Here is a 27,474-nt window from a genome sequence, read left to right on the forward strand (position 1 = left end):
TTTGGGACTAGGTCAATTGGTGTGAATTGTCCCGTGATATTTATTTATTTATTTATTTTAATGGATTTTGCATCTGAAAACACATGCAAAAAATAGTAAATTCCTATTATCATAACTCCAAATTTTAGTGTGGGCAAAGACTAAAAAAATAATTTGAAAAATCTAAAATTCTCGAAAACGGTGGGACTTTTACTAAGGGCATTTTTTGTATTTGTTAGATGACCTGTCCACTTAACTCCTCTTAAAGTTTGTCGTACAAATTACGGGACAACCTGTACATAGATACATATATATATTACCTACCTACCTATATTACCTACTTAAGTAAAACAATATCGTAACAAGGACCTGAGTAAGATCCAATTATGTTTGTATGTAATGCGATACCAAAGTGACAAACGTTGTTGAAATTGCTCAGAATCACATTTAGCTTTGAGGTGTGTAGATTTAACGGAATATATTACAGATACTTCCTAAATGCATTATGAATGCCGTCGGTTTTGGTATCGTTTTATAAATTTACAGAGTCTAAACTACAGAATAGGAGATTTTACAGAAATATGAAACATACTATTTAGGCTACTTACTTACTTATAACACCCGGGACTTAACAATTATTATTTATTATCCTTATCGTGTTCATGGTCGGCTTTCCATTCGAGCTCGCCTTGAAAATGAACTAGGGATGTGCTCGAAACATGTCGGGCACATATTGGCTATTAATTGTCTCACAGTAATTTTAATTAAATCATTATGCTCTCTACCGAACGAAATACTATTTACTCCAGAATGGTGCATGTAACGGTTAGAACAGGAATGTTAATCTGGATGATGGATACGCTCTCTTCTGCACGGACCCAGTGACAGGTAAGTGAAGGGCGTCAAAATGTACCTATGTTCGGAAAAATCAAGGGATTATGTGTTTGGTTTGAATTTGGTTTTTATGAAATAAGACTGCTACGAATGTGCTACGACCACTGCTACGGCCCTTGCTACGGCGTAGAGCAGCGTAGCATTTGACACATTTTTCGGCGCCTTTTAGGGGCTGTTTCACCATCCATTGATTAGGGTTAACTGACGGTTAAATGTGATGCCGTCTATGTCTATTCGAACAAAACAAATAGAGACGGCATCACATTTAACCCTCAGTTAACACTAATCAATGGATGGCGAAACAGCCCCTTAGTATAACTTTTTTATCGTGGTAATTGTCTCGAACGCAAGTTTCAAATGTGAACAGCTTGTTGTCAGTACGTGCCGTTAGAGGCGCTAGTAATTTTGTCATAAGGGTGAAGCCAGACGTTGTGAATCGCGTAATTTCTGCTGCATTCGGTTTTGTACAAAAATCAAAATGAGTAGTAGTACACAAATATGACTTTTGTATGAAACCAAAATAACGCGACCGAAAATACGCAACTCACAACTCGAAAGATTACGGTCATCTGGCTTCACCCTAAAAGTAAAAGCCAGCGTAAACAGCCGAACGAGACCATGAGACCAATCGTACACTGCGTGAGACATGAGAGCGAGACATTTTCGACATATTTTTGATAAAAGTGGCAAATATGTTTGTAATCACAGTCAAATAATCAAGACAGGCTTGCATCTTCTTTAAATCTATAAATAAAAATGAATCGTAAAATGTGTTGCTAAGTGCAAAACTCGGGAACTGCTGGACCGATTTCGCTAATTCTTTTTTTGTTGTGATCGTTATTGTCAGGAGAAGGTTTTTACGAAAGGAAATACTTATAGAAAAAAAATCAACGGGGGCGAAGCCGCGTGCAACAGCTAGTACTTGATAAAAGTAATGTATCGAATGAAATGTGTGACAGAATAATGGTTTATCTTATCATAACTCTTTCTCTGAATTCTGAATTCAATAATTGTTCGGTATTGTTATAAAACAAACCTAACATAACATATAATTTTCTATAGGATGAAATTTCAGAAAAATTAAAGGTTTCAATGGTAAAAAATATATGACAAACGATGATTCAGATAAACAGCGAAAAGTATGCGAACTTTGGCGCTCCCTATTTAAATAGATCATGTGTAGTTACTAAAACACAAATCATATTTTTAATTATTTATTTCTCAATGTCACATAGGTTTTCTTAAAACTTTATTACATACCAACTGTTACTGGGCAGGCATTCTACATATTCAATACATGAAAAAATTATTTACATTAATTTTAGTTTATTTACATTTGTTTATCTGAGTATATTATTTTATAATATTACACTTATAACTTATACTCTTAACACGTATTTATTAAGTAAAATTTATTTTATATTACATCACAGAAGTATTTTGAATAGAATGATTATTCAAAATTACTGCAACTATTCATAGTTTAAAAATTATCTTTACATGTATCTGGCTCATAAACTTTTTAATACGCCGCCTAAGGAGTTATTTCGTTGGAATTATAGCGAGAAATAAACTGACGGTGGAGGCGGAGCGGGACTTGTGTTAACATTATTTTGTCTTTACTTGTCACTGACATTTTGTCGGGCACATAGGGTGATATTCTTTCCCGGCCCAGATAATACCGACCCTGATTTTTGTGTAGGTACCTACCATCAGCCAAATAAGTGGTCTATCAATTTTTAAACAAGTAAATGAATATGTCACTAAAGTCGAACTTTCAAGTTGACAGACACGTCTATTGGCATTATTGTTTTATGAGATTCAAACCATTATCAACTTTAGGGTGGTAGACCACATATTTGGCTGATGGTACCGTAGGAACTAGGCTGTATACCGCTGGCAGGTGGTGAAATTGACCACCTGGCAGGTTAGATTGACTTTGTTATGTATAAGGGTAGGATTTTTATATTGTATGTTTCTAGAATTTGACTTTAAAAACGATTGACAGCGGTATACATGACGGAGGACAGATTGCTCCCGAAAGCCTGAGCGGCTGGAACCATCTATGTATACATATTTATAAGTGCTACCAAGTTCCACAATAAATCTAAATAATTGAAGAACAACGTTGTTTATTTAATGAGTTTTAAGTCACGCGCGTAGATCCCCATTACCTAAGCTCTTACCAAGTTACAGTCCCCACAGTACATACACGCCCATAGAAACTGGCATGAGCTTCTATGGGTGTGTACACGAAAAACTGGGTCGGTATTTCCATGTCGATATTATCCGGGCCGGGAAAGAGTGTCACCCGGGCACAGGTAAACTCCAAATTATATCCTACGTTTGTTGCTTTTTGTGCAACACAACAAGATTAGTGACGAAATAATGTCAATTGAATATCTCAGTACGGCATTGACTTATAGAGGTAGGTTGTACTATATTAAATTATAATAATCTCAATGTAACATTTACAATAAAATTAATCATTAAGCTCAACCTTAGACTGTACAGTCATCATTAATTATGGTGTGAGTGGCCAAAGTGTCCATAAATACCACATCACGAACTAACAAGATATTTGACACGCTTAAACAATTGACTAACTTTGAGAGCTTTAAGGGCCTTATCACTCTTGCGATTTGCGAGCGAGATGACAGCGAGGCGAGCGCGCAGCGAGTTCGCTGAGAGCGCGTAATCGTTAAGCGCTCGCGGTGAAACCGTTACGTGCTCGCAGCGAGCTCGCCGCGTGCTCGCCTTGCTTTCAACTCGCCCGCTAATTGCAAGTGTGATACGGCCCTAAAAGACGAGATTTCCTCATACATTCTGCAGATATGGCAATACTGAGCTGTGAAGTTGCTTTTTCGTCAACTTAATTAACTAACTATACTTGGTTTGGATAGGTATTTAACTAAATGTAAACAAAACAACGTCAATTGGTGTCTTAAATATTGAAATTCCCCCATTAAACTATCTAAACATTTACATTTCTGTATTGAAATACAGTAGTCTAGTTTGTATTACAATGATAGATAAGTACTAATGTATAAATGTTTAAAATCCTTAAATGTACCAAATCTGCCAGCTGAAGTTTGTTTACATTTAGCTAAATACCTATCCAAACCAAGTACTTATAGGTTTGTAATAAATGTTTCCAGGTAATCAAATTAAACAATAATTAGCGTGTTATAGCTAAAATAAAGTGTTTTTAGTAGAGTTGTCTTTGAATTTTTGTTTTTAATTGTGTCAATTATCCTGTACCTACTCACGGACGTCAGTTCGTGTTCGCAAAATTTTGGCCCACTTATAAAATGGCTGCTTCAACTTATAACATGGCGTCTGTCGATAGTCTTTTATTGTATCTTTATAGATGTAAATTGTATGTTGCCTGCCTTTTATTAACTTGTAGAGTCATCACTTAGAATATAGAATCAATCAGAATGAAATAGCTATAATTATATTAATGATGAATTTTGAATAGAAGCTATTTAAACAACAGACGAGTACGGTTTTTGGTTAATTCTATATTATAAGCCATTTAGAATATATTACTAAAAGCAACAAATTCAAAAAGCAACGTGGAATGAATGAAAGCGATCGGTTCTCATAATTTCAATACAGTCCCTTCGTTTTTCCATTCGTAAAAAATATAAAACATAATCAATATCGATTTTAGCAACAGCTTATTAATAAATAACGGGCCAAAATAACATCCTTGTACTTATTGTCTGCAAAATAATTGTAGATATGTTTTTATTTACACGAAACTGACCGTGATTGAGCCTATCTCACCTGATTGATGAATATTAGTAGCAATTGTTATATGTTGTAAAAAGAAACATTTTCACTCGCGTTCTATAGACTTATCTTGATATATCATCTCGACTGCGATATACTATAGAGTTGTAACCATTATATTATTATGATTTATACAATCTCACAAAAGACATGGTCTGAATGACATCGAGAATTAGTCTAGCTTCATTTCGTACCTAATAACTAAACAATACCCTTTTCAAGTGTATCTCCAGTCCCCATATTTCATATGGCTACTAAAGTTATGGCTACACTTAAACTTAAATATTAAAATGCACATTTTACCCGTTGGCACGTAGATTAAAATGTACTATTTTTCGATGACAAAAATAGAGTTAGCATACCTAGTTTGCACTGTTAAAGTTTCTGTATTAATTAGTAATTACATCGTAATCCCCGACACAATCTGAGTGGCGTTACTAGCTTAACGTGCATAGATACTCGTATTTGTGTCCGTTGGCCGTATTGTCTAAAGGTCTGTGGACCCACCACATTTGTATCATTTTGCCAATCACGATCACGCGTATCGTATCGAGCTCGCGTATCCTAAGTATGGACGCTCACTTTGGGCATACCGTATCACAAGCATCGTCGCGTGAAAAAATGCGTCCATACTAACCGTAGCGTAGCAGCGTATCGTATCCTAACGGCGTATCATTAAGTGAGGACGCTATCCGTATCCCCTTTGATAATCGGGGAAAAACCATCTCGAGAGCGATCACGGTGTATCGCGTATCAAACCATAACTTCGTATCGTGATACAGGATCAAAACGCGTCCATACTTACCGATCTTGATACGCGTATCCGATCGCGAGTGTGCGGGGTATACTACGAGGGGTATATATGTAATACGCGTATCAACATCGATCCCGAGCGATCAGAGGGCCTACTCCGAAGTTTGAAAATAGAAGTTCGTATCGTGCCGTCCCTTTCGCACTCGTAATAAATAGTAAAGTGTCAGAGGGACCAAAAGATACGAACTTCGATTTTCGAATTTCGTAGTGGCACGCCCCATGTTCGCGCTGTTTTTGCGTCCACACTAGTGATCTTGAAACGCATCGGAGCAACGCGACGGAGATACGATACGACAAACAAAATGATACAAATGTTGACGCAGCTTAACGCCCTGATGTTCGCGATCACATTCACCATCTCTTTCTACCCTCTTATAACACCGTGTGACGGAAAGAAGTGGTGAAAGCGACTGTGATTCCGAGTGTGTTAGAATAAATGCAATAAAAAATTTGAATTTGAATTAGACACCACAACACCACAACACACCAACACACTGGTAACATTTTTCTGAAGCCAGAGACGAGTGGAAGGAGAAAGGGGAGGCCTTTGCCCAGCAGTGGGACACTTTATAGGCTATTTAAAAAAAATAGACAATAAGGCCAAGTGTCTCAATAGAAATCTAGTTTTAACTAGATAATTTTCGATTTAGTTGTATTAAAGCCATCACTCAAAAATGACGGTTTATTTGTTTACGAAAGCGGCTGAGGAGTTCCCTAATATCTAAAGTCAGGGATGTAATGAGAGTGGAAAAGGTTTGGTCCTTCCTAGACTTCAACTTTATTTTTATGTATATCTTATTTTATTATAATATAATTTGTGCGAAACGTCTTGAAATAATACTGAATTAAAAAAAAAACTATTTATATAACGTTTTAAACTTTCGTGATTCTCACTCATAGTCAAAATACCACAAACGAGGTAAATATTACTTGTGTAATAATAGTGTGATAAGTCCCGTTTGTGGTATTTTGACTATGAAAACTATTTATTGCCCAAAACCGCCACTTACGAAAGAAATGGAAATGCACACAAGGATTTTGATAACTTAGATGAATGCGGCTCGTAAAATGTACCATAACGCACTGGAAAGTGTAACACACAATATTGTTCGCAACACGCTGGAAATTCTGTAACACGCTGGAATTCTGTAAAGGCGAGATTACATGGAACAAGAATTGTTGGATTTTTTTTTAAATACTCTTATCATAGTTACGAGTTCTTATGTGTCTAGAAAGGATGAGAGAAGATTTAGCATTTATTATTATGAGTGAAAAACACCACCACTTTAAAAACACTTTTCATAATTGAAAATATTTAAAGTATAAATATAGTAAATCCCGATCTCGTTAAGAGCCAACCTCTCGAACAAAGCCATTGTATTCTATTGTGCCCTCAACCGCATAATACTCAGTTTAAAATGAACGGAAATATAAAATAAAATAGTTCATTGCAATAACGACTTTATTGTCTAGAGCAGAAAGTGCATTTTAAAATACATACACGTTCGCAGATAATACTTTTCCATAAAGACCCTCATACAAAAAGTTCAATTTTAAAGTGGTTCTTAAGATATCTTCTGTTGATATAGACAAGTGTTACAACAAGACTAGATAGCTCGGTTTTCTAATATCTTCTAGCGTTTGAAGAGTTGCCTTGCCGTGTGTTACTGGCTGATTCAGAACTGAACATAAATTACTCTTTAACAAAAAATACAAGTATTTACTCAATATAATGATCAAGTCTGATTTGTTAAAATATCTCTCCACAATTTCCAAATTACCAATAAAACTGTTTCCTTACCAATAGCCTAAGCATAAATGCATTTTACATTGTACGTTCCATACAAAATTCAAAACTAACTGTCAAAGGCTGCCAAGCTACGATTGGTCAGCGCTATCCACAGATATAGATTACACTAGATAACGCAAACACCTCAACCTGTATGAAAACCAACCGTGTCACTTTTTTATATCTACTGTGACGTCTCAAGAGCGAATTATAATTAATTAATGATCTATATCTGTGGCGCTATCCAATCAGCTTACGCGTACAGATCTTGCGGGGTGAGGTAAGGTCGCACGGGGCGGGGGTCACGTCATATCCACGTGCGTTCGACTTGTGCGTCACTCATGGCCCGGTCATTGGGCGGGCCGGACGCGCCGCGTCGTTGTCAGGAGGACATCACCATGGTATTGTTATACGTGCTTTGCATCGAAACTCTGATAGTACCTGGAAGAGAAATGTCCTTGAAAATTGCGCTTGATATTTACTGACATAACTAGTGGGTTTTGTTACGTAGAACTCTAAGCGTGAGTTGCACCAAGTTACTATAACGATAGAAAATGGCAAACTAGACGTCAAATCAAAGGAATTTGATGACTGATTTGATATTGCTTTATGACTTATGGTTAAAGTTACCTTAGTGCAACTGACGCTAAGCTGGTCTCTGGAAGTCTCTGGAAATTGATTTAAATTAGATACTTCAGTGTTTTTAGGACTGTCGTTTGAATCGATGCATCAAGTGTAGGCAAAGCTGTTTAAATTACGAGTTGAGGCTAGGGATGTTACGGTAGTTAATTTATCGGAACCAAAATAGAACTACAGTTTTTTAAAGTTTGTCCCAATTTAAACAGAATCGAATTTTTTAAATTTGGTTTGTCAAAAACGGAATCCGAAGCACAAGAGAAATAATAGGTTCCTTAATTCTCATAAAATATTGCACTAGCATTATTCGCGTTCTTTCATTTCGTTAAAAAAAGGAAAAATAGTAATCTACTATTATTTAGAGTTGTGTATTATTGTAGTGTTTTGGGATCTCCTAGGCAGATGTCATGCCCGGGGTCCAAATTAAGTGTTGGAAATTTCGATATCGCGATGTAGGAAAAACATGAATGACGTTACCAGCTCTAGCTACTTATGCATTGTAGCAATTCATCCATTCAGTGACTTAGCGGTGCTAAGAGCCGTTGCAAGAAGTTACGACTTTTCGGAATCGGAACTAAACGTCGTAACATCCATAGTTGAGTTACTTGACTACAATACAGATGGCAATGTTTGATGTGTCATTGTACTCGTAATGATCGACAGCACGCCCACACAGATAAGCGGTGTAGCCCCACCCCGGGTATTATAAACCACACTTAGGTACAAGTTAACAGTCTCATTAAAAGATAAGTAAACATAGATCCAGCTTACTATTGTCTACGTAACAAATGCCCCTCGCTGGCCTTTACAATGATTTGATGTGTTAGTTATGAGTAGCATTCGATAGTCAAGGTTTTTACAACGCGACTATTTGCAGCGTTGCAGGAACTGCAGCGAATGCAATACTGCAAAAAGTCGTATCCTTACGCTGTTTTCGTATTTTTAATGAATTAAAAATTTGCTGAGGGTGGAAATTGCTTTATTCAATCCCGGTTGAAGTCAATTTTTATTGAATCTGACAATCTTGGAGACGCTTTTAGCCAACTTATATGAACAGCGGATTACATAACGTTCTTGTTGATGAGATTAGATTATACTTTGTCTAAAAGCAATGGGATAGCAATTGTATTACCAAGAACCTACGCAATAAAGTGTCCACGTTGGTTGTATACTGTACTTAAACTAGTTTGCCAATATCGTTCGGCCCTCAAACAAAAGGTTGTTTTTATTCTTTCTCATTTTAATCTTTAGAAAAACGATGCAATCCGACCGATATTGTCATTCTAGTCATGTACGGTATATAAGTGTCTACAAGATTGTAAGATTCTATTGGAATGGAATTTAGAACGAAGCTCTGAGACTTCGCAAGGTTAGATTCACCAATAATTGTCAATGCAAAGACCTAAGTAAACAACAGTCAATGCAAAGACAAAGTAAACGGACAGATTTCAGGGTACCCTTCATTATCGCGAAAAGATGGTTACAAAAATTGCGTAAGGGAACTTCGAACATAAAAATACCAAGCAAGTGCATGATTAAGCACAAAGAGACGCCGACACAGCCTACCTAACGAGATGGTTCTAACTACTGTCCAAGCCAAAACGGGTCATAACACGCTTTTTTTTAATAAGTAAGGGTCTGACCACGACCTTGTCAGAATCAGCCCGTTTTAAAATGGATACCAAAGTGTCTAAGTGTACTAGCTGCGAATAGCATTCATCTCCGCAGTGGTAAAGTGAAGTAAGAGCTCATACGAGCGCCGTAATGGAATTTTAACACTGCAAATTTCTCAAGCAAACGTCAGGGTGTGTTAAGTATATAATTACATAAGGTGCTCACGTGCTCCCATGTCCATGTGCTTGTATAGTAAAGGAACATCCCAGGTAACTATTCAAATGGTCGCTCGGAAAAAGTCGTGGCCAGGCATCAACACTGATAAATTCTGAATTACCAAATTCTCTGTCACGTATACGAACACCTCCTACTTGTGTATTTTGTTTGCATGCAGCAAATGGGGGGAGCCTGGCGGTTTTGTGATGAAAGTCGTTGTTTTTGACGTTTTTGTTGGTGCCTTGAAGAATCTAGGCAGACCTACGAACAAGAATATGCCGTTCGTAATATTAATTATATTTAACCACCACCCCAAATATTAAATGTTATTATAACGGATAACTCACGTCTTAAACCGAGTTTAGCTAAACATGTTTCGGGCTATTTCGTAGCCCTTCCTCTCAGGAGCACGCGAACCGGCGGCTGCCGCAACACGCACACTACGCGCCACCGCTCTGCTCGCACGACCCGTGCGTTGAGTCGTGCGAGCAGAGCGGTGGCGCGTAGTGTGCGTGTTGCGGCAGCCGCCGGTTCGCGTGCTCCTGAGAGGAAGGGTTACGAAATAGCGCGAAACATGTCGAGCTAAACTCGGTTTAAGACATGAGTTATCCGTTATAATAACATTTAATATGAGTGAGTCTCACGGTAGTTTCATGTTCAAAACCACCCCAAATACTTATTTATCCGAAGCCAATAACTATCCAATGTAGATTGTTGTACCTATTCTATGAAAGTTTTTCATTAGGGTTAGAGCAGTCTCCAGTCTAAGAGTTGATTCACATTAGGTTGGACAGATAGCTTTGCCGTAACGATAAAAAATTTGATACATATAATGCATTAGCATTATGTGTTTCAACAGCACTATGAACTGTCACCGACGCCATATTTATAGGACGTTAAGCCACGATTTCGGTCGATCTGATATTATATTGGCATATTATGGCCGACCGAATTTGAACCAGCTCTTACGCAGTCTTCTAGAGGGGGGATCCAACTCAAATATAATTTAATTATTTCATTTATTTTTGCATTTGATAAACATTAAGGGAGTGCACTACTCAGCACTTCTGGACTCGATACTCATACAATAGGTTTGGTCAAAGTGTAGTAACTGTTAGGTACCACTTGTGTACAGAAAAGAAGTAACTATTACGACACGGTAACCACATGTTTGTATGAAGTAAAAACTGTTAGTCAGAAATGTGCAAAAAAGAACGAAAAGTTCGTAAAACAGTTAATTACAGGCGGGAATCAAAAATATTTTAAACTATACATGCTGTGAAAAAGAAAAATTAAAATGTCTTTTAACACTTGACAGGTTTTTAATACTAAATCTATTTATTTTCTAAATTACCTAAATTCTAGTTAATTTAGCGTTTATGGCGAAAAAAAGGAAAGCATAATTGTTAATACCACGTTAACACTATTTCTATTTAGTAGACGAAACATATTAAAAAAATACGAGATTTACACAAAATAATGTTTAGCTTAGACACAAGCATTCACTACCTTACTAGCACCTTTTATACCTACACTTTTATAACGTACCAGCTAGTATTATAAAAAAGTTGTGCTATCAAAAATCCTGCATGATTAAAAATTTTCTTTGCAATATTTTTCACATTTCTTCTTACTCTTACTCTATTCGATCACACGCTCCATTTATCATTTAAGCTACCGTGATCAATGAGATTGCCAAAAATGAAGTAAATGCTAGACATATACACAGATAAATAGATCGATGAAGACATCTACTGAGATAGACTACTCTTTAAAGTCACCCCGCAATTTACAGTCACCCCAGTTGACGGTACTGATTATATACTACTATACTACCCAGTATGCGAAGACTTATACCAACTTTACTCAAGGTCACACAACAACGAGATATAAATCAGTATACCCAACTTACTCGTACCATTCCTCCGGCTCACCGAGAGCGAGCGAGCGCTCCGATCAAGATGGTCTTCTCCCAACGCACGGCCCCGACGCAAGCCATCCTCTCCAAACCCACAGCACCAGCGGAAGCACTGCTTGAAGCCCATACGGAATCTGAAGAAACATCATTGTCAGCTGAAAGACGTCCATTACGCGACATCTACCCAAAGAACGCCAGAATGGCCGGTCTTGCGCCACCTTCATCGGACTCCTGTGACCGTTACCAGGTTACTAGTCCAACTCGTACGGGGTCTTTGGGTACATAGCCGCCATTGGAGAAGATATACGGCAAGATGTCGGACTGTCTTCCTAAAGCCTCATTAAGACGGACGAAATATCGTGCGAATTGCGGGACTGCCGGCTCCAAATTCATAAGATAACGTACTGGATTTCTATTTTGAAATTCGATTTTTGAACTTCGCGTTATGCCAGGCTAATATTATTTAAGAGAAGAGTTAGAAAAACGGCACTATGCCAATTTAGGATTTTTTTATAGGTAGCTTTCCTGGAAACTCGTAGGATATTTTTTCGCATCGTCTTTCTCACATTTTAAACATGCTTTGAACAATATTCTATACGGTAAACCTTTTCAATAGCTTTTATACCTATTTAGCATCCTAGTGCTCTAACCGATGGCCTCTCAAGTAGAAGATCATAGGTGCAAATCCGGGCTCACATCTTTTGAGTTATTCTCTTTGTGTGAACCAGATGTCTTCCAATTCGGACCACTTAGTCCTCAGATGTCATTGACCCAATGTTTGGTCTTTAGTTGTCATCATCATCATCATATCAGCCGTTGGACGTCCACTATTTGGACATAGGGCTCCACCATAGACCTCAAGTTGCTTCGGATGAAGCGGCCTGCACATTCTATGAACCTGCTTTAACCAAGTCATCCGTCCATCTTGTTGGTGGACGTCCTACGCTGCGCTTGCCAATCCGCGGACTCCATTCGAGAACTTTTTGGCCCCAACGGCCATCTGTTCTCCGTACTATATGGCCTGCCCAATGCAACTTCAACGAGCGAAATTCGCTTGGTTATGTCGGTTTTATGCGCCGTTCAAGATCTACAATCCTGTATCGACCTGTTCTGTTGATCCGCGCGGTTTGAGGCGGGCAGAAAAGCAAATTGCCTCCTCCACGTCCATAATGCATAATTAATTTATTGCATTTTTATGGGTTTTAATTTAAACTTTTAAAAGATTTGTCCATTCTCCCTGAATGTTCACGCTAGACTGACGCGTGCAAGCCACCGTTAACTGAACAGCTGAATCCCGCGACATCGCGCGTTACCGCGCGTTCATCTGAACTTAGCCAGAACTTATGATGGTTGTACTTACTTGGAATTCATCCAGCAGTATATGATAGGGTTATACATGGAGTTACTCATAGCTAGCCAGTAGATGATGAGATAGAGCTCCTGTATGTGGCGGTACAGGGTGGTTTCCGGGTAATACGTCGTCACCAGGAAATAAATGTGCATCGGCAGCCAGCACACCGCGAATATCACCACCACTACTATCATGGTCTTGACAACCTGATAACAAAATTTTAGTAATAAGTAAAAGAAAATAGATAGGCACCAATCACCTGCATTAATAACTGCCACAACAGATCATGCAAATATATAGAATAGAATAGAATAGAAATCATTTATTCATATATAAACAATTACAATTCACACAATACAATAAATGCGCCAAACTGGAGTGTCCAGTTTGTTGGCGCGCCGCGCTCAAATCACATTACTTAATTGTTTACGAAGTTTGAGTTATTCTAATGCTAATGATATTAACATTTTAGCGAAGACATGCATATTAACACTAAGATGAAGCCAAGTTAAATTAACAACCTACAATTAACAACGACTTTTGCTACTTGGTATACACCACTAATAGTGCATTTTTAAGTTTAGTATCTGACACGTATTACTTGGCTCCAGAAATAAAGTCGTATCAGATGTGCTTGTTATATTATAGCCTAAATTGAATAAAGATATTTTGAATTTGATTTGACTTGACTTGATGACTGTATGCACTGTGCTTGGAGTTCTTTTTTAAATCGTCTTTGTAAAATAAAATAGAAACTAAACAAATACATAAACAACAACAAAAACCAATTCCGGTCTGACCTTTTGCTTGCAAGTCCAACACTTTACCGCTGAATCACCACGCTGGCGATAGAACTATCGAAATGACCGATTTTATTGCGCGTGAAATTTACTCTAAAAATCCACCACTAAAACAAGAAAATACGCATTTTCCCAGAGATTAGACCAAGCTAGATCGATTGTTCACCTCAGAAAGTCCCTACATAGAAAATTTCGTCGAATAATAAATAAATAAATTCAGTATCGCAAACTCTCTAAGTATCATCATCGAAATCCGATTAGCCAGGTCCTTTTTCGTGAAACATTAACAAACAAACATGGACACATACACCTTCGCATTTTATAATAGTAATAGTAGAGCGGTATTAAACTCATATCATACTTTACTACCTAAAAGTGCTAAATGGAGCACTTTGTTTGGCATAAACACATGGAATTTCATCAATACTTCTATAACTATATTTTAATACCGATATCCCTTTGTAGTTCTTTATCATTCCTAACAGATAGATTACCGGTATTGGATTAGCATTATAAAACAAACAGCACCTGTACATTCTTACATATTCACATCGCCGACCCTCATCAGCCGGCATAATAAACTGCCAATAATTTCAAACCAACTACAAAGAGCTAAATCAAGCCAAACTGGTATTGAAAGTTGAAATAAATTAACCACAAAACGACTACCTTCATCAAACGCGTCCCTAAAATGTTGGACGACATTTAGAATTAATTACGTCGTAAATTTTTGTTCTTTATTGCTAACTAGCTTTAACCCGCGGCTTCGCTCGCGTGAACCATAAACATTTCAAAGAAGCAAGCAATTAAGCAAGCATGCATTCAAGCATGCAAGCAAGCATGCAAGTTATTTAGTTTTAATCTTTATCACTTCGCACGTGTAAATTATTAGATACAGCGGTTGAATTGAGATTCTGGGATTTTACAAAATTCCCGAAAATTACATCGTGGTTTTCATTGACGCTGCGTTAAAAACAACCATCCCAAATTTCATTACTTTAAGCTCAGCGGTTGTTATTTCGAGATTTTATCCCTATCCCGTGGGAATATCGGAATAAAAAGTAAGATTTGTTTTATTTGTTTTGTTTTGTTTTATTTCGGTCTGGTAGTTGCAATTGAAATTTTCGGGATTTTACAAAATTCTCCTGGAAATTTCCAAAATTTATATCGTGGTCTTCATTGAGGTTGTGTTGTGAAAAACTGTACAAAATTCAAGACACTAAACGCAGTGCTAAAATTCCAAAAATTTTCCCTATCCAAATTCAAATTCAAATCATTTATTCAGTAAATAGGCCGCAATGGGCACTTTTACACGTCATTTTTTAAAATACCAGCGCTTTCGGAATGACCATCATTGCCAAGAAGAATGCGCCGCAAGAAGCTTGGCAGAAAGTCATTTTTTCAAAATAAAATAATTAAAATAACAAAATAATAATAATAATCATACACGGATGTATGGGGTCCCTTAGTTACAAAACTATCCCGTGGAAATATCGGGATAAAAAGTAGCGTATGTGTTATTCCAGACGTCCGGCTACCTACATACCAAATTTCATGCCTCTAAGCCCAGCGGTTGTTATTTCGAGATTTTATCCCTATCCCGTGGGAATATCGGAATAAAAAGTAGCCTATGTGTTATTCCAGAGGTCCAGCTAACTACATACCAAATTTCATGGCTCAAAGCCCACCGTTTGTATTTCAAGATTGTATCCCTAGGTATCCCGTGGGAATATCGGGTCAAGAAGTCGCCTATGTTTTATTCCAGACGTCCAACTACCTACATACCAAATTTCATGACTCTAAGCCTAGCGGTTGTTATTTCAAGATTTTATCCCTATTCCGTGGGAATATCCGGATAAAAAGTATCCTATGTTTTAATCCAGGTTATAAACTAACTTTCCGCCAAATTTCATCCAAATCCGTCCAGCCGTTTAAGCATGAAGAAGTAACAAACACACTCACTCACTCACTCACTCACAAACTTTCACATTTGTAATATGAAGTAGGATAAGCTCCTTGGTCGTGATCAACTAGTTTTTTTTTTAGGCGGCCGTGGCAAGTGGCCAGTGCAAAAAGGTTGGAGGTTGGATTTAAGTTAATTTAATGTATTATTATTCTTTTTTTGTACCATTTTTCCCCACAGTCGAAATGAAAAGTAGAGTGTCTAACTCGGGTGAAATTACCCATTTCCCCTTGAACTATTGGCGCTCTCACTTCGTTTGAGCGCCAGAAATATCTCGGGTAAAATGGGTCACTTTCCACCCTTGGTTATCAATCTACTATTACATTTATTCAATCACTAACCCGTCGCTTGCTTTTAACGCTTTCGTGTGCCGCTGCCCGCTGACGCTGCGTGCACTCGCCAATGGCCTTTGAGCTCCACAGCGCCTGGCCGACCCTAGCGTAGGTAAAGCTCATCGCTATGATCGGCACGAAGTACGTCAGTATGAGCAGCGCTATGGAGTAACTGTAAACATCGATAAATTATCTTAATGCTAAAAAAATCCTATTAAATTTGAGGTTTGCCCTCGATTTCCCTAAGATACCATAATCAGATATTGACTTGGTGACAATGGGACCACCTCACCACCTCAATAACTCTTTCGAATAAAAAATATTTTTGAAAATCGGTCCAAAACTGACTGAGTAATTGGTGAACATACATAAAAAAAATACAAACATTGGAACATAGAACCTCCTTTTTTGAATTTGGTTAAAAATATAAGACAGATTATCATCATCATATCAGCCGTTAGGACAACTGTTGGTCATAGCCCTCCCCCATAGACCTCCAGTTGCTTCGGTTGGAAGTGGCGTGCAACCACCATGCGACCGCGGCCGTAACCAGTGGCCGTATTGTCTAACAATCTGGCGTTTGCGGTCGTATTCACCATCTCTTTCTTCTCTCATCCTATACTGCCGTCAAAATGCAAAAGGGCACATCTAACATTTAGTTAAACTCGAGAAAATAAATGTTGAAAGTTTGTTTTGTTTCTTACTAAAAATAATATATAATCGTGTGATTATTATAATTTTTTATTAATAATTATTTTATATTATTTTTTTAAATGAAAATATATACACAATCAATAATTCTATGTTACCATATATATTTTTTTTGTGTTGATTATTTATTTTTTAATAAATAATATTTTTTTGTTTCTCCTTTTTGTACTTACAATAAAGAGTATAAACAACAAAAAAAAAAGTAAAAATAGTCTCACAACGAGTATCGGCATAACTAACCGTGCCTTTTCATTTTAACGTTTTAGACAAGTGGATACAATGTTAGGAAAAATAGGCATATTTTTTATTATCCTTTCCATTTCAATACTCAAAATCATTTAACATTAAAAAAAGGCACATTTAACCTACATAATGCACTTTATTTTTTCCACTTCTCATGCTCTTAAATTGTTACTTTTAGTCTCTGCTTATCGGGACTAAAGTTCCTTTTTACTATCTAGGGATTAAAGTATTTTTTAAAAATTTGTGTGGGAAACCCCTATACAGCCAACACGGTGTTTGTGAATGGAGGATTTTTAGGGCGTGGAAAAAACCTCAAAATGCCAACTGTGTAAAAATATTTAAAAAATACGATTTAGTTTCGTGAAACACAATACGAATATGAATCTATTCAATTATATCACAGAGTACATAATATAATTATATTAAGGATTAATTCATTTTATTATGCATGGTCCAACTAGTTTTAAAATAGTTTTTAATTTTTAAACTGTTGGCTAAATATGCAAGCATTTAAAACGTCACTTTATAAACAATTAAATAAAATAAATAACCATGCCATTCGAATTATAGCCATCCCGTGTCATTATGACTTGTTTTAGTCCCTTGTTGAACAATCTACTATAATATCACTGAAATGAGCCTTTTACCTACCTACTTGAAAAGTTATGCCTTCTAATTTTAACCATAGCCAAATGTGCCTCTTTACTTTATAATAAATTTGAATATCTCCGGCCATTGTGCCCTTTAGGTATACGGTATCTCCGAAACTTATTTACGAAACAATATAAAAAAATCAGGCAGATGCACTTTTTCCTGATTCTGAATATTATTATGTATTTAACTCAATTTCACAAAAAATGTAGTTGTGACCCCTTTTCGTTATGACGGCAGTATACTGTATAAGGAAAACAAATGGTAAAAACGATGGTCATTCCGAGTGCATTAGACAATAAGGTCTTAGGTCATCCGTCCATCTCGTCAGTAAAGATAAAAATAAAATAGGTAATAAGTATGTATAATAAGTAAAAGTAAGTAAGTAAGCAAGTGTTTTTGTACGCCAACTGGCAAAACATAGCGCAACACGAAGAAATGTAACATCTCTGTATTTATGCAAACATCTCCTATATTTCACAAATAAAACACTTTTGACTTTTTGACTTTTGGTTTTTATAATAGTAGTTATTTGTACGATATTTTCTACAATACTTACTAGTACTCTAACCGCGCTTCCTCCTGTAACTCAAAGTCAGGATAATGTGGGTAACATGTCCGCCTGCAAAATTAAATCGCATTATAAAACTAACACAAAATTGTAGGATAGCTTACTTCTTCGCTGTTATATTTAAATAGCTGGTAGACATTATATGTAGAGTAAGTATTTGAGAGGAACAGAGGGTCGTGGGTTCAAACCCCGGCTCGCACCTCTGAGTTTTTCGGAATTCATGTGCGGAATTACATTTGAAATTTTACCACGAGCTTTGCGGTGAAGGAAAACATCGTGAGGAAACCTGCACAAACCTGCGAAGCAATTCAATGGTGCGTGTGAAGTTCCCAATCCGCACTGGGCCCGCGTGGGAACTATGGCCCAAGCCCTCTTGTTCTGAGAGGAGGCCTGTGCCCAGCAGTGGGACGTATATAGGCTGGGATGAAGTATTTGAGGCCTTAAAAACTTGTACATTGCAGCTCTTCTTTTATGATATCTAAATATAAAAACACAGAACTGGCATAATATGGTGATGTAAGTATGTTCTAATTATTTTCGAAACATGACTTTGCTAACATCTGGCTAATTATTTTCTCAGTCCTCAGACATTATATTTAAAAGTTTGCTATTTAAAACAGTATTAATAAACCTACCAAAGGAACATTTTGTATTATTTGAAAATTATTATTGAACTTATGAACTTATTTATTTTTGTGATTTTTGATCTATTTTAATTTGGTATTTTGACATAGGAAATTTGTAATTGTAATAAAATAATGATTCGCCTCTCAACAGAATATTTGCACGCCTGCATGCAGGCTGAATATACCGAAATAAAAATATACTGTACTGTATTCTGGCTCTGGCAAATAAATACTTTTTACTTTTGACTTTTTTTGACAGGACTATAAGGCCAGTCCGATGCTGCTATGTCATACCTGTCGTCCCCTTCTATGGTGGCGTTGGCATAGTGAACGGTGTAGTAAATCATGTTCGGGGAACTGATGATCGAACTGACTGCCCAGATGGCAGCCGCGACGCCCAGCGTGGCTCGCTTGCCCAGCCGAGGCTTGAGTGGGTGAATGATGGCCATGTAACTGTGAAGTGAAAGATATCGGCATGAGATTGTTTGTGTTCATATTCGGCCTGTACATTAGGCGTCTCATTACAGCCCGGAGGCAGTATTACCTAACGTTTCGGACACTAGCGATGACAAAGACACTAGTGACAAAGTTTGTATGCGAAATCTGTCATTTGATTGCGATAGCGACCGTCAGAAACGGTAGACAATACGGCCTCTGATCTCCTCTCAGAATGGCATTTGGGAACGTGTTTGAACTTTTGAGAATAAATTATCGAAACACTACACCGCTTTTGGTAAAATGATATATTATAATGAGACAAATAAAAGCACATATAAGAGAACTATAATTTCAGCCAGAGGCAGTTTTACTATGGTCAAAATTATTTAAGTATTTTAAGCCGAAGTTTTCATTTACAGTTAAAGCGTAATATTACCTCTGCTTATTCCTGAAACTGGCTGATGTAAATATTATTTAATTTGTTAGGAAAATGTACTACAAGTTAAATAACCTAACCAACAAAAAGTTGGAAAACCCCGAATTTGTCACTTCAAAGTTCAATATCTCAAAAACGGCTAATCCGATTTTGATGAAACATGTCTAAGAACCATAACTAGAACGCCAGATTTTAAATAAAAAAAAAACGCATTCATATCGGTCTACCCGTTTAAAAGCTACGGTGCCTCAGACAGACACACAGACACGTATAGCGGTAAAACTTATAAAACCCCCTCTTTTTGCGTCAAGGGTTAAAAATGACACTATATTACGCCTTCAGAGGCGTTAAAAGTAAACGTAAAAAAAGCTCCTTGGGTTTTTTTAGGGTATTGCAATCAAGTTAACCTGCATATTACGACAGTGCTTATGAGCATGTGATGAAAAAATACTATTAAACTTAATGAACTAAAATAAAGCCCTTGCTCACCCGCGACCTTACAATAATAATAATTAATAAAAAAATATTAATGATTTAATTATTAATTATTTTAGTTCATTGATATGGACTTCCGCAAAGTAACGCCTGATTCAATAAACTTATATACTTAACTTAATTCACGTTTGAAGCTTGTTAACGCATTCACTGCCACCGACGCACATATGCGTTTTCGGAACTTCGCCCGGTGCCGCTGTCATAATTATTCATACATTTGAACGCACATGTGCATCGGTGGTACCTGTGGAAGTCAGGTGGCAGTGAATACGTTAGTGACTTTATTCAAGTTTTTCGAAAAAAGGCGTCACATTAGTAAGTTACTAACCCGTGACGGACGAGCGTCCGAGTGCCGAATGCCAAGTTCAAAGTGTTCATAACTTTTTATGGTTGCCTTGAAACAAAAAACATGTTGAGACTGTTTTTACGAGAAAATTTAATGGAACCATAACATATTGTACGGTCAAAAGGATACTCAACAGTTATAAGGACTAGCACGAGTGCTTCTATATCTTTGGACAAAGGGATCAATGTATTACAGAACCGCGATGAGATTTCGAATAAAATGTATATGAATTGACAGATTGATCATAAAACTTTGCTCTTCCCAGATTTTTTTTCTCAAAAATATAATTTTATTTTGATCTCTCTCATCCTGTATATCTGCTCCAAGCTAAGTCTAAAGTAGTTTATGATTAGTTCAGGTTATTTGGCGCATTTAGGTACCTATAGGTATCTCAATATTTTTACAGATAACCTAACCAACAACAAGTTGGAAACCCCCGACATTGTCACTTCAAAGTTCAATATCTAAAAAACGGCTAAACCGATTTTGATAAAAAAATCTAAAAACCATCGCTAGAAAAACCGCATTGAAATCGGTCCACCCGTTTAAGAGCTACGGTGCCACTGACAGACAGACAGATACACAGACACACATAGCGGTCAAATTTATAACACCCCTCTTTTTGCGTCGGGGTTAAAAAAACTAGCTGACCCAACAAACGTTGTTCTGTCATAAGTTCGATTTTTTTTGATGATTAAAAATTAACTTAACTAAATCGCCTTTACAAAATGCCCCCATACCCCATACACCATAGGGGGTAAAAGGAAAAATACTTTATGAAATTACCTATGAACTACCAAATGAAAAAACCAAAAAATTGTGAGTGTGGCCACTAAGCCACATTATTTGTATATTAGATTTCACTTTCATCATTACCTACTTATACTTATGTTCACTATTTCTGTAATTAGGCCTTTCCAGCCTTACGGAAGTAACTGAATATTACTCGGAATACCCCTTTAGGGTTTCAAATACGGAAAATTTCGCAAAAACAAAATAATCAAAGCGCTCGGTCAAGTATTCATTGCTCAAATTAGTTTTCTAATATCCTAAAACCCAAAGCAAGAAATTCGAAATGAATTTCGCTGAGAATTGTTTTTCTTTTCCTTAATCTGTTTATAATAAATTTAAAATCTCTTTCGGAACGGATTCGAGGATGAATTTTAATCAGAGTAAACAAAAACGGCAAGCGCCAATTGTAGAAGAATGTGATTAAATAATTTCCAAGCTTTCTTAGTCAATTTGTCAATGTATCCTTTATAATTTCGATTTCAATTGCAGTTACAAGAATGTATGTAGATAAAACGCACACTATAATATAGCAAAAGGTACACCGTATCATGCCATGGTCGTAATAGGCACGTGTCAGGAACGCAATGTCAACGGAATGCCTAGGTTTTATACCAGCTGAATAAAATTATGTACCTAATCGTTTCTTAATAACTATTAATACTTTGAGACATTCGGAAACTCAGACTTTTTATAAGGCAATTACGTCCGGGTTCGCTATCTTTTATCCACTGAATTACTAAAAGGTTGATGCATATTACTGTATAGCTAGCTAAGACATAAGCTAACTTTCTAAACTACTAAATCATGAACGAGTACTGGCCATTTTAGTTCGGATTGAGGGTCATCAAATGCCGTATATATCAATGATGAATCGTAGCAGCCTTCATCGATGATTGAACTTCGACATGCCGCAGTTTGTCTGGGCCCTAACCATTTGTCATTTCCTATACTACCAGCGATTAGGCTCAAGTTTTAATTAATGGCCGAAGCGGCAAATGTCGCCTCGTGATTTACGGTTTAATAAATACGATTAAAAACGTTCCCAACTTTTCAGACATGTCGGTGGACATGTTTCTTTTTATCGCGATGATGTATTATACCCGGTGTGCACATTAAATATGCTGTTGAGGTTTTTTTTGCTGGCAAGCTATCTGGCTGAAAATTCTAATTTTGAAATTCGATTGGCTAGAAATTTCCTTACGTGACTTTTTTATGGTTCCGTAGTTTAGTTAGCAAAACACTTTAGGTAAGTACAGTACTTTATGTAGTTGTGTGCGTAATTATTCACTAACTCTCGCTACCTATATCCCTTGGAGCAGTGAAAAAAAATCAAATTTTTAAGTCACTGTCATTAAACAAGGTGTGTCCTTTCGAATGACCTGGGATTTAAAACCTATAGGGTACTTTCCATTGTCCGGTTTAAAAAAAATGCTGTTACTGTCTTAGGTAGTCGGCACTCGTCTCCACCTCGTGAAATAGGTACCTACTGCATTTATCATGAAATGGCCTGAACTGAAATAATTCATCATATAAAAGAAAAACGGTAAACTACCTGGCTTTGCGGTAAAGGTTGACTAGCACACAACTCAAGTTGAAAAATCAACTGAAACATTACTTTGCTCACCCGCGATCTCAAAGTAATGTTTCAGTTCATTGATATGGACTCCGCAAAGTAACGCGTTATTCAATAAATTAATTGATAAAGTCCCGACATTGTTATTAAAGTTTAATATCTCGAAGATGGTTGAACCGATTCTAATGAAACATAACTAGCTAGCTAACAACTACTGCAAGGTAACTCGCTTTGACGAAAAAACAAACTGCATCAATATGGATCCGTCTGTTTGAGAGCTACAATGCCACAGACAAAGAGATAAAAATTGGCGTCAAACTTTTTTTTGACGGGGGTTTAAAACGGCAAGTTGTTGTTTTTAATTCAAATTGAAATTTGTACGCCACTTAGTGGCACTGAGTGGCGATCTTCTTATAATCTGTTAAATTGAAACCACTGTAGGTACACCCACTTATGACAAATAAACTCTATTTCATTTAATTTCATTTCATTTGTCTAAACTGGTTGGGTCCCGTTTCTACCACAACGATTAAGGACTTAGTTTAACCACAGAATCACTAATAGTACTACCGTGGTTTAACGTAGGTACGGTCAAGGACTTTAATTGATGAGCCAGCATGGAAACCTTTTCAATGGAAAAGTCATTAAGATTTTCCTTGTTATTAATGCGAGGTCACTATGATGCTTATAATGTGAAATGGTTCCACGGTGGCTCGCGAATTAAAGTACTTGGCCGTATAACGATCGGGTGCATGAAAGTACTAAACGACATGAAAGTTTTCAACTAAGTCATTAACAAGTCCGCTCTGGCTCGCGGTATAAATTGGACTTTATGCTGGCTTTGCTCGCTTACCGATCTATGCTGATTGCCATGAGTGTCAAGACAGACGCACTGATGCTAAGTACAGAGATGAACTGGTTCAGCTTGCAGTATAAGTCACCGAACGGCCAGTCGTTGTTTTGCAGCATGTAATAGAAGTTGAAGGGCACGTTTAGGGTTGACATCATCGCGTCCGCTACAGACAGGTTTACTGTGAACAGAAACATACAAAACACAATACAATATTATGTACACAAAATGAGAAAAAGTAAAACGTACAATTGAATTTGACAGCGCATGCGGATTTTATTACTGTAATGCTGTAAGTTTTCATTAATAAATAAATAAATAAATGATGCCAAAGGGTCTACTTTTTATGGAAACTAAAGACGGTACCAAATGCTTAATCAACCTAACGGTCAAACGACCCTCCCACCCATCACCCACCCATCTCGACGTTTTGGATGCTCAACACAATGTATACTACAAACATATTAAATTTAATTGTATTAATAACAGTGTCTATCTATAAACATGACACGGCCATTAGCTCTGCTTCCGTCCATTAGACCTCAAGACTTGGGATTCCCTGTAGGCATCGCCATTTCATCCTTGGTTTGGTAATGTTTGGAGAACATTGCTATACACTTACAGGGCAAAGGCCAAAATGACCAAATAATGCACATTTATATAGCTAAACCAAATTGAGTTTATAAAATATATTTTTAATATCCTGTACCCGCCTTAAAATAATAACAGTTTTGCATCTCCGCAAAAAATGCAGCTGATGTCGGATAAATAGTACGGCTTTTGTTGGGTAAATAGTGCTAAAAGCTGTGTATATCTGCATATGACTCGGTAACGTGCCGCTCTCAGGCACCGTACCGTGATTTACCGAAGCATGGACCTGCGGGGCTACTACGAAAATCGAAGTTCGAGTCGTTCCGTCCCTCTCGTTCTCGTTTTAAATAATATAAGCGTCAGCGGGACGGCAGGATACGAATTTTGAATTTAGCACTTCGTAGTAAATGGCCCTGAGGCCGTATTGTCTAACGCACGGGCGCCCACGGTCGTATTCAGCATGTACGATAGAAAGAAGCGGTGAAAACAATTATGATTGCGGTGCATTAGACAATAAAGCATCTGGTTAGTAAGTTATGGATATGGAACTTGTCTGACTAACCTAAGAAGTAGTTAGTGACAGTCCTCATCCTTTTATTGTTCAGCACGATCCATATGACGACCACGTTGCCGCAGGTGGCGACCACTATCATGGCGACGAACGGCACCGACCACAGCAACTGCTGCCACCATGGCAAGTTGAAGTCTGGGCGCTCCTGCAAGGAACATTTACTTGATTAAAAGAAGCACTACACAGGTACGTTTATTTACAGGATGTAAGTAGATGAGATGTGCCTGTTTGTGTTCATGTCATGATGCATGCAACTACGTTGAAATCTTGGGAACTCAAATGTCTTTATCTACACCCATATAGTAAATCCTCCATTATGCGTTCAAAGCATTACGACGATGGAATTTATTATGAACACGATAGTAACGTAATGGTCATTACGATACTGAAATCTATATCGTAATGAACATTACCGCACCGGAGCGTGGCGGGGCTTCTGCTTCACCAGGCGCAGGAGCTCTTGGGGCAAACATAGTTTTGTTTGGTTGCAATGCAGGTCATTCTCAATAGTTCTTAAACGCATATAGAGAGGATTTAATATATGGATGAAGATATAGTAATGTATACAACTGTCTGTAATTAGGCCTTAAAACACTCGTGTAATCCTTTTATGAAACTCGGTTACGCCTCGTGTTATAAAACCACACTCGTGTTTTAAGGACCCTTATTACGTAACAGTTCCATAAACTACTATTATAATTTTTTAAAGTGAAGTTCTCGAGTGACGACCACGAACCGGATGACAACGCGTTGGCAGGCCTCCCACCAGGTGGACTGACGGTGGACAGGAGGACTGAGGACATCGCGAAAGTAGCGGGAAACCGGTGGATGCAAGTGGCGAGTTGTCGTTCATTGTCGCACCATGCCGCAGTTGAATGCGACGTCGGGGACGGTGACTCAACGGGGTCACGCCGTTTTGTCACCAAATAAATAAGTTTTAAATAATATTGATTATAAATATGTATGTTAGTCTGTAAGGTATTTATTGTATGGGCCAAGTTGCCCGAAATAAATGAATTTATTTATTTATTTATTGTGGCGTTCTAAGGGGGAGACCTTTGTTCAGCAGTAGACGTCTTCCGGCTGATGATGATGATGATATTTTTTGAACTATACGCAATTAGATAATAAGGAGCCGTGGTGGCTTAGTTGTTTGACCTATGGCCCTTCGCCCTTCGAGCAGAAGATTGAGCGGGACGGCACGCTATAAAGTTCGAATTTCAAACTTCGAACTTTGTGGTAGGTATATGGTCAGGCTGGGCATAAAGAGAAGAAATAACTACGTTAAGAATTAGTACTAGCTACTACTGCCAATATCGGCTTCCTACGCTCTACGGGCTTGGTTGTAGATTGACAGAAAAAATCAGGACAGCCGTTTGAATTTCACCTGCCAGCCTCTTTTAAGGCATTATATTACAAGTCTGTCTAGGCTTCTAACAGCATGGCTAAGAGGTAATTTAATGGTTGAAGTCAGGTTCAATCTAGTTAGTTATAATGACGTGTTCTAACGCAATTTGGTCACATGATATGGACAAATGGGAGTGCGTGTGACAGCACACACATGACGTCATTTGGAACCTGATACAAGTTGTGGCGGTTGCTAGATTACGTTTAGTGACACGCATTTTAGGCGGTCATGTTGACTTGCAGCTTTGCCAATTCCAGTAAGGTTATTTAGGAAAGAAAAGCACAGATTCTTAAAATCTACAGAACTATCAGGGAGGGCCCAGACAATTCTGGATTCTTACCGGCTAAAAACCCTGCTGTATATCCCCAACTCCCTGTATCTTACTAAACCAAGTGGAGGTAAAAAGCTAAACTTCTTGTGTTTGTAATTTTTCTCAAACATCCTAGGTAATGTCGTCCTTATATTAATGATGGTAGAACGCAAAGTAAAGTACGTCTTTGTATAGCGCTTATTGAACATTCGTTCTATTTTCAAATTAGAGGAGAGTAATGGGATTTCAAACAACATCGCCTGGCCATGGCCAGCAAAGAGATTGTCTTTTGTTTTGTTTTGTTTCACGGGTTTTATTTTTTATTGACTATCTATCTATGGCATACTGCCAACTAAGAAAAACATAGTTTATGAATGTTTTTACCTAATCTCTTATTTGACTAGATTATTTAGATTAAATCGGGTATTCAATATAATAATTAAAAAAAAAATTATAAGGTATCGTCATTTTTATGCTTCCGTAGCCAAAATGGCAAAAACGGAACCCTTATAGTTTCGCCATGACTATCTGTCTGTCTGTCTGTCTGTCTGTCCGTACGCGGCATTGCTCAGGGACTATCAATCAATGCTAGAAAGCTGTAACTTTGCACGAATATATATGTAAGCTATGCCAAAAAAATGGTACAATAAAAAGTTTTAAAATTTTTTTTTACTGTATCTCCCATAGACGTATGTTGGGGGTGTTTTTTTTTCTCATCCAACCTTGTGGTATGGGATATCGTTGGATAGGTCTTTTAAA

The 27,474-nt window shown here is 37.4% G+C and overlaps 1 protein-coding gene across 6 annotated transcripts in view; it reads right to left on the reverse strand.

The window, feature by feature from the left end:
• Positions 1-4,532: 4,532 nt before the first annotated feature.
• LOC141427299 (tachykinin-like peptides receptor 99D) overlaps positions 4,533-27,474 on the reverse strand; it is a 37,881-nt gene continuing 14,939 nt past the window's right edge. The window contains exons 4-12 of one of the 6 annotated variants that reach the window (XM_074086618.1): positions 24,989-25,142; positions 23,839-24,016; positions 19,200-19,358; positions 18,268-18,330; positions 16,113-16,275; positions 13,018-13,214; positions 11,658-11,791; positions 9,861-10,000; positions 4,533-7,714 (exon numbers count right to left, since the gene is read on the reverse strand). In XM_074086618.1, coding sequence (XP_073942719.1) covers positions 9,891-10,000; positions 11,658-11,791; positions 13,018-13,214; positions 16,113-16,275; positions 18,268-18,330; positions 19,200-19,358; positions 23,839-24,016; positions 24,989-25,142 — 1,158 coding nt within the window. In that variant the 3' untranslated portion in view covers positions 4,533-7,714; positions 9,861-9,890. Of the gene's footprint in view, positions 7,715-9,860; positions 10,001-11,642; positions 11,792-13,017; positions 13,215-16,112; positions 16,276-18,267; positions 18,331-19,199; positions 19,359-23,838; positions 24,017-24,988; positions 25,143-27,474 lie in introns of all 6 variants that reach the window. The other 5 variants (XM_074086616.1, XM_074086615.1, XM_074086621.1 and 2 more) reach the window with 5 other exon arrangements.

Source organism: Choristoneura fumiferana, chromosome 4 (genome assembly GCF_025370935.1).
Source record: "Choristoneura fumiferana chromosome 4, NRCan_CFum_1, whole genome shotgun sequence".
In the NCBI taxonomy this organism is placed as follows: domain Eukaryota; kingdom Metazoa; phylum Arthropoda; class Insecta; order Lepidoptera; family Tortricidae; genus Choristoneura; species Choristoneura fumiferana.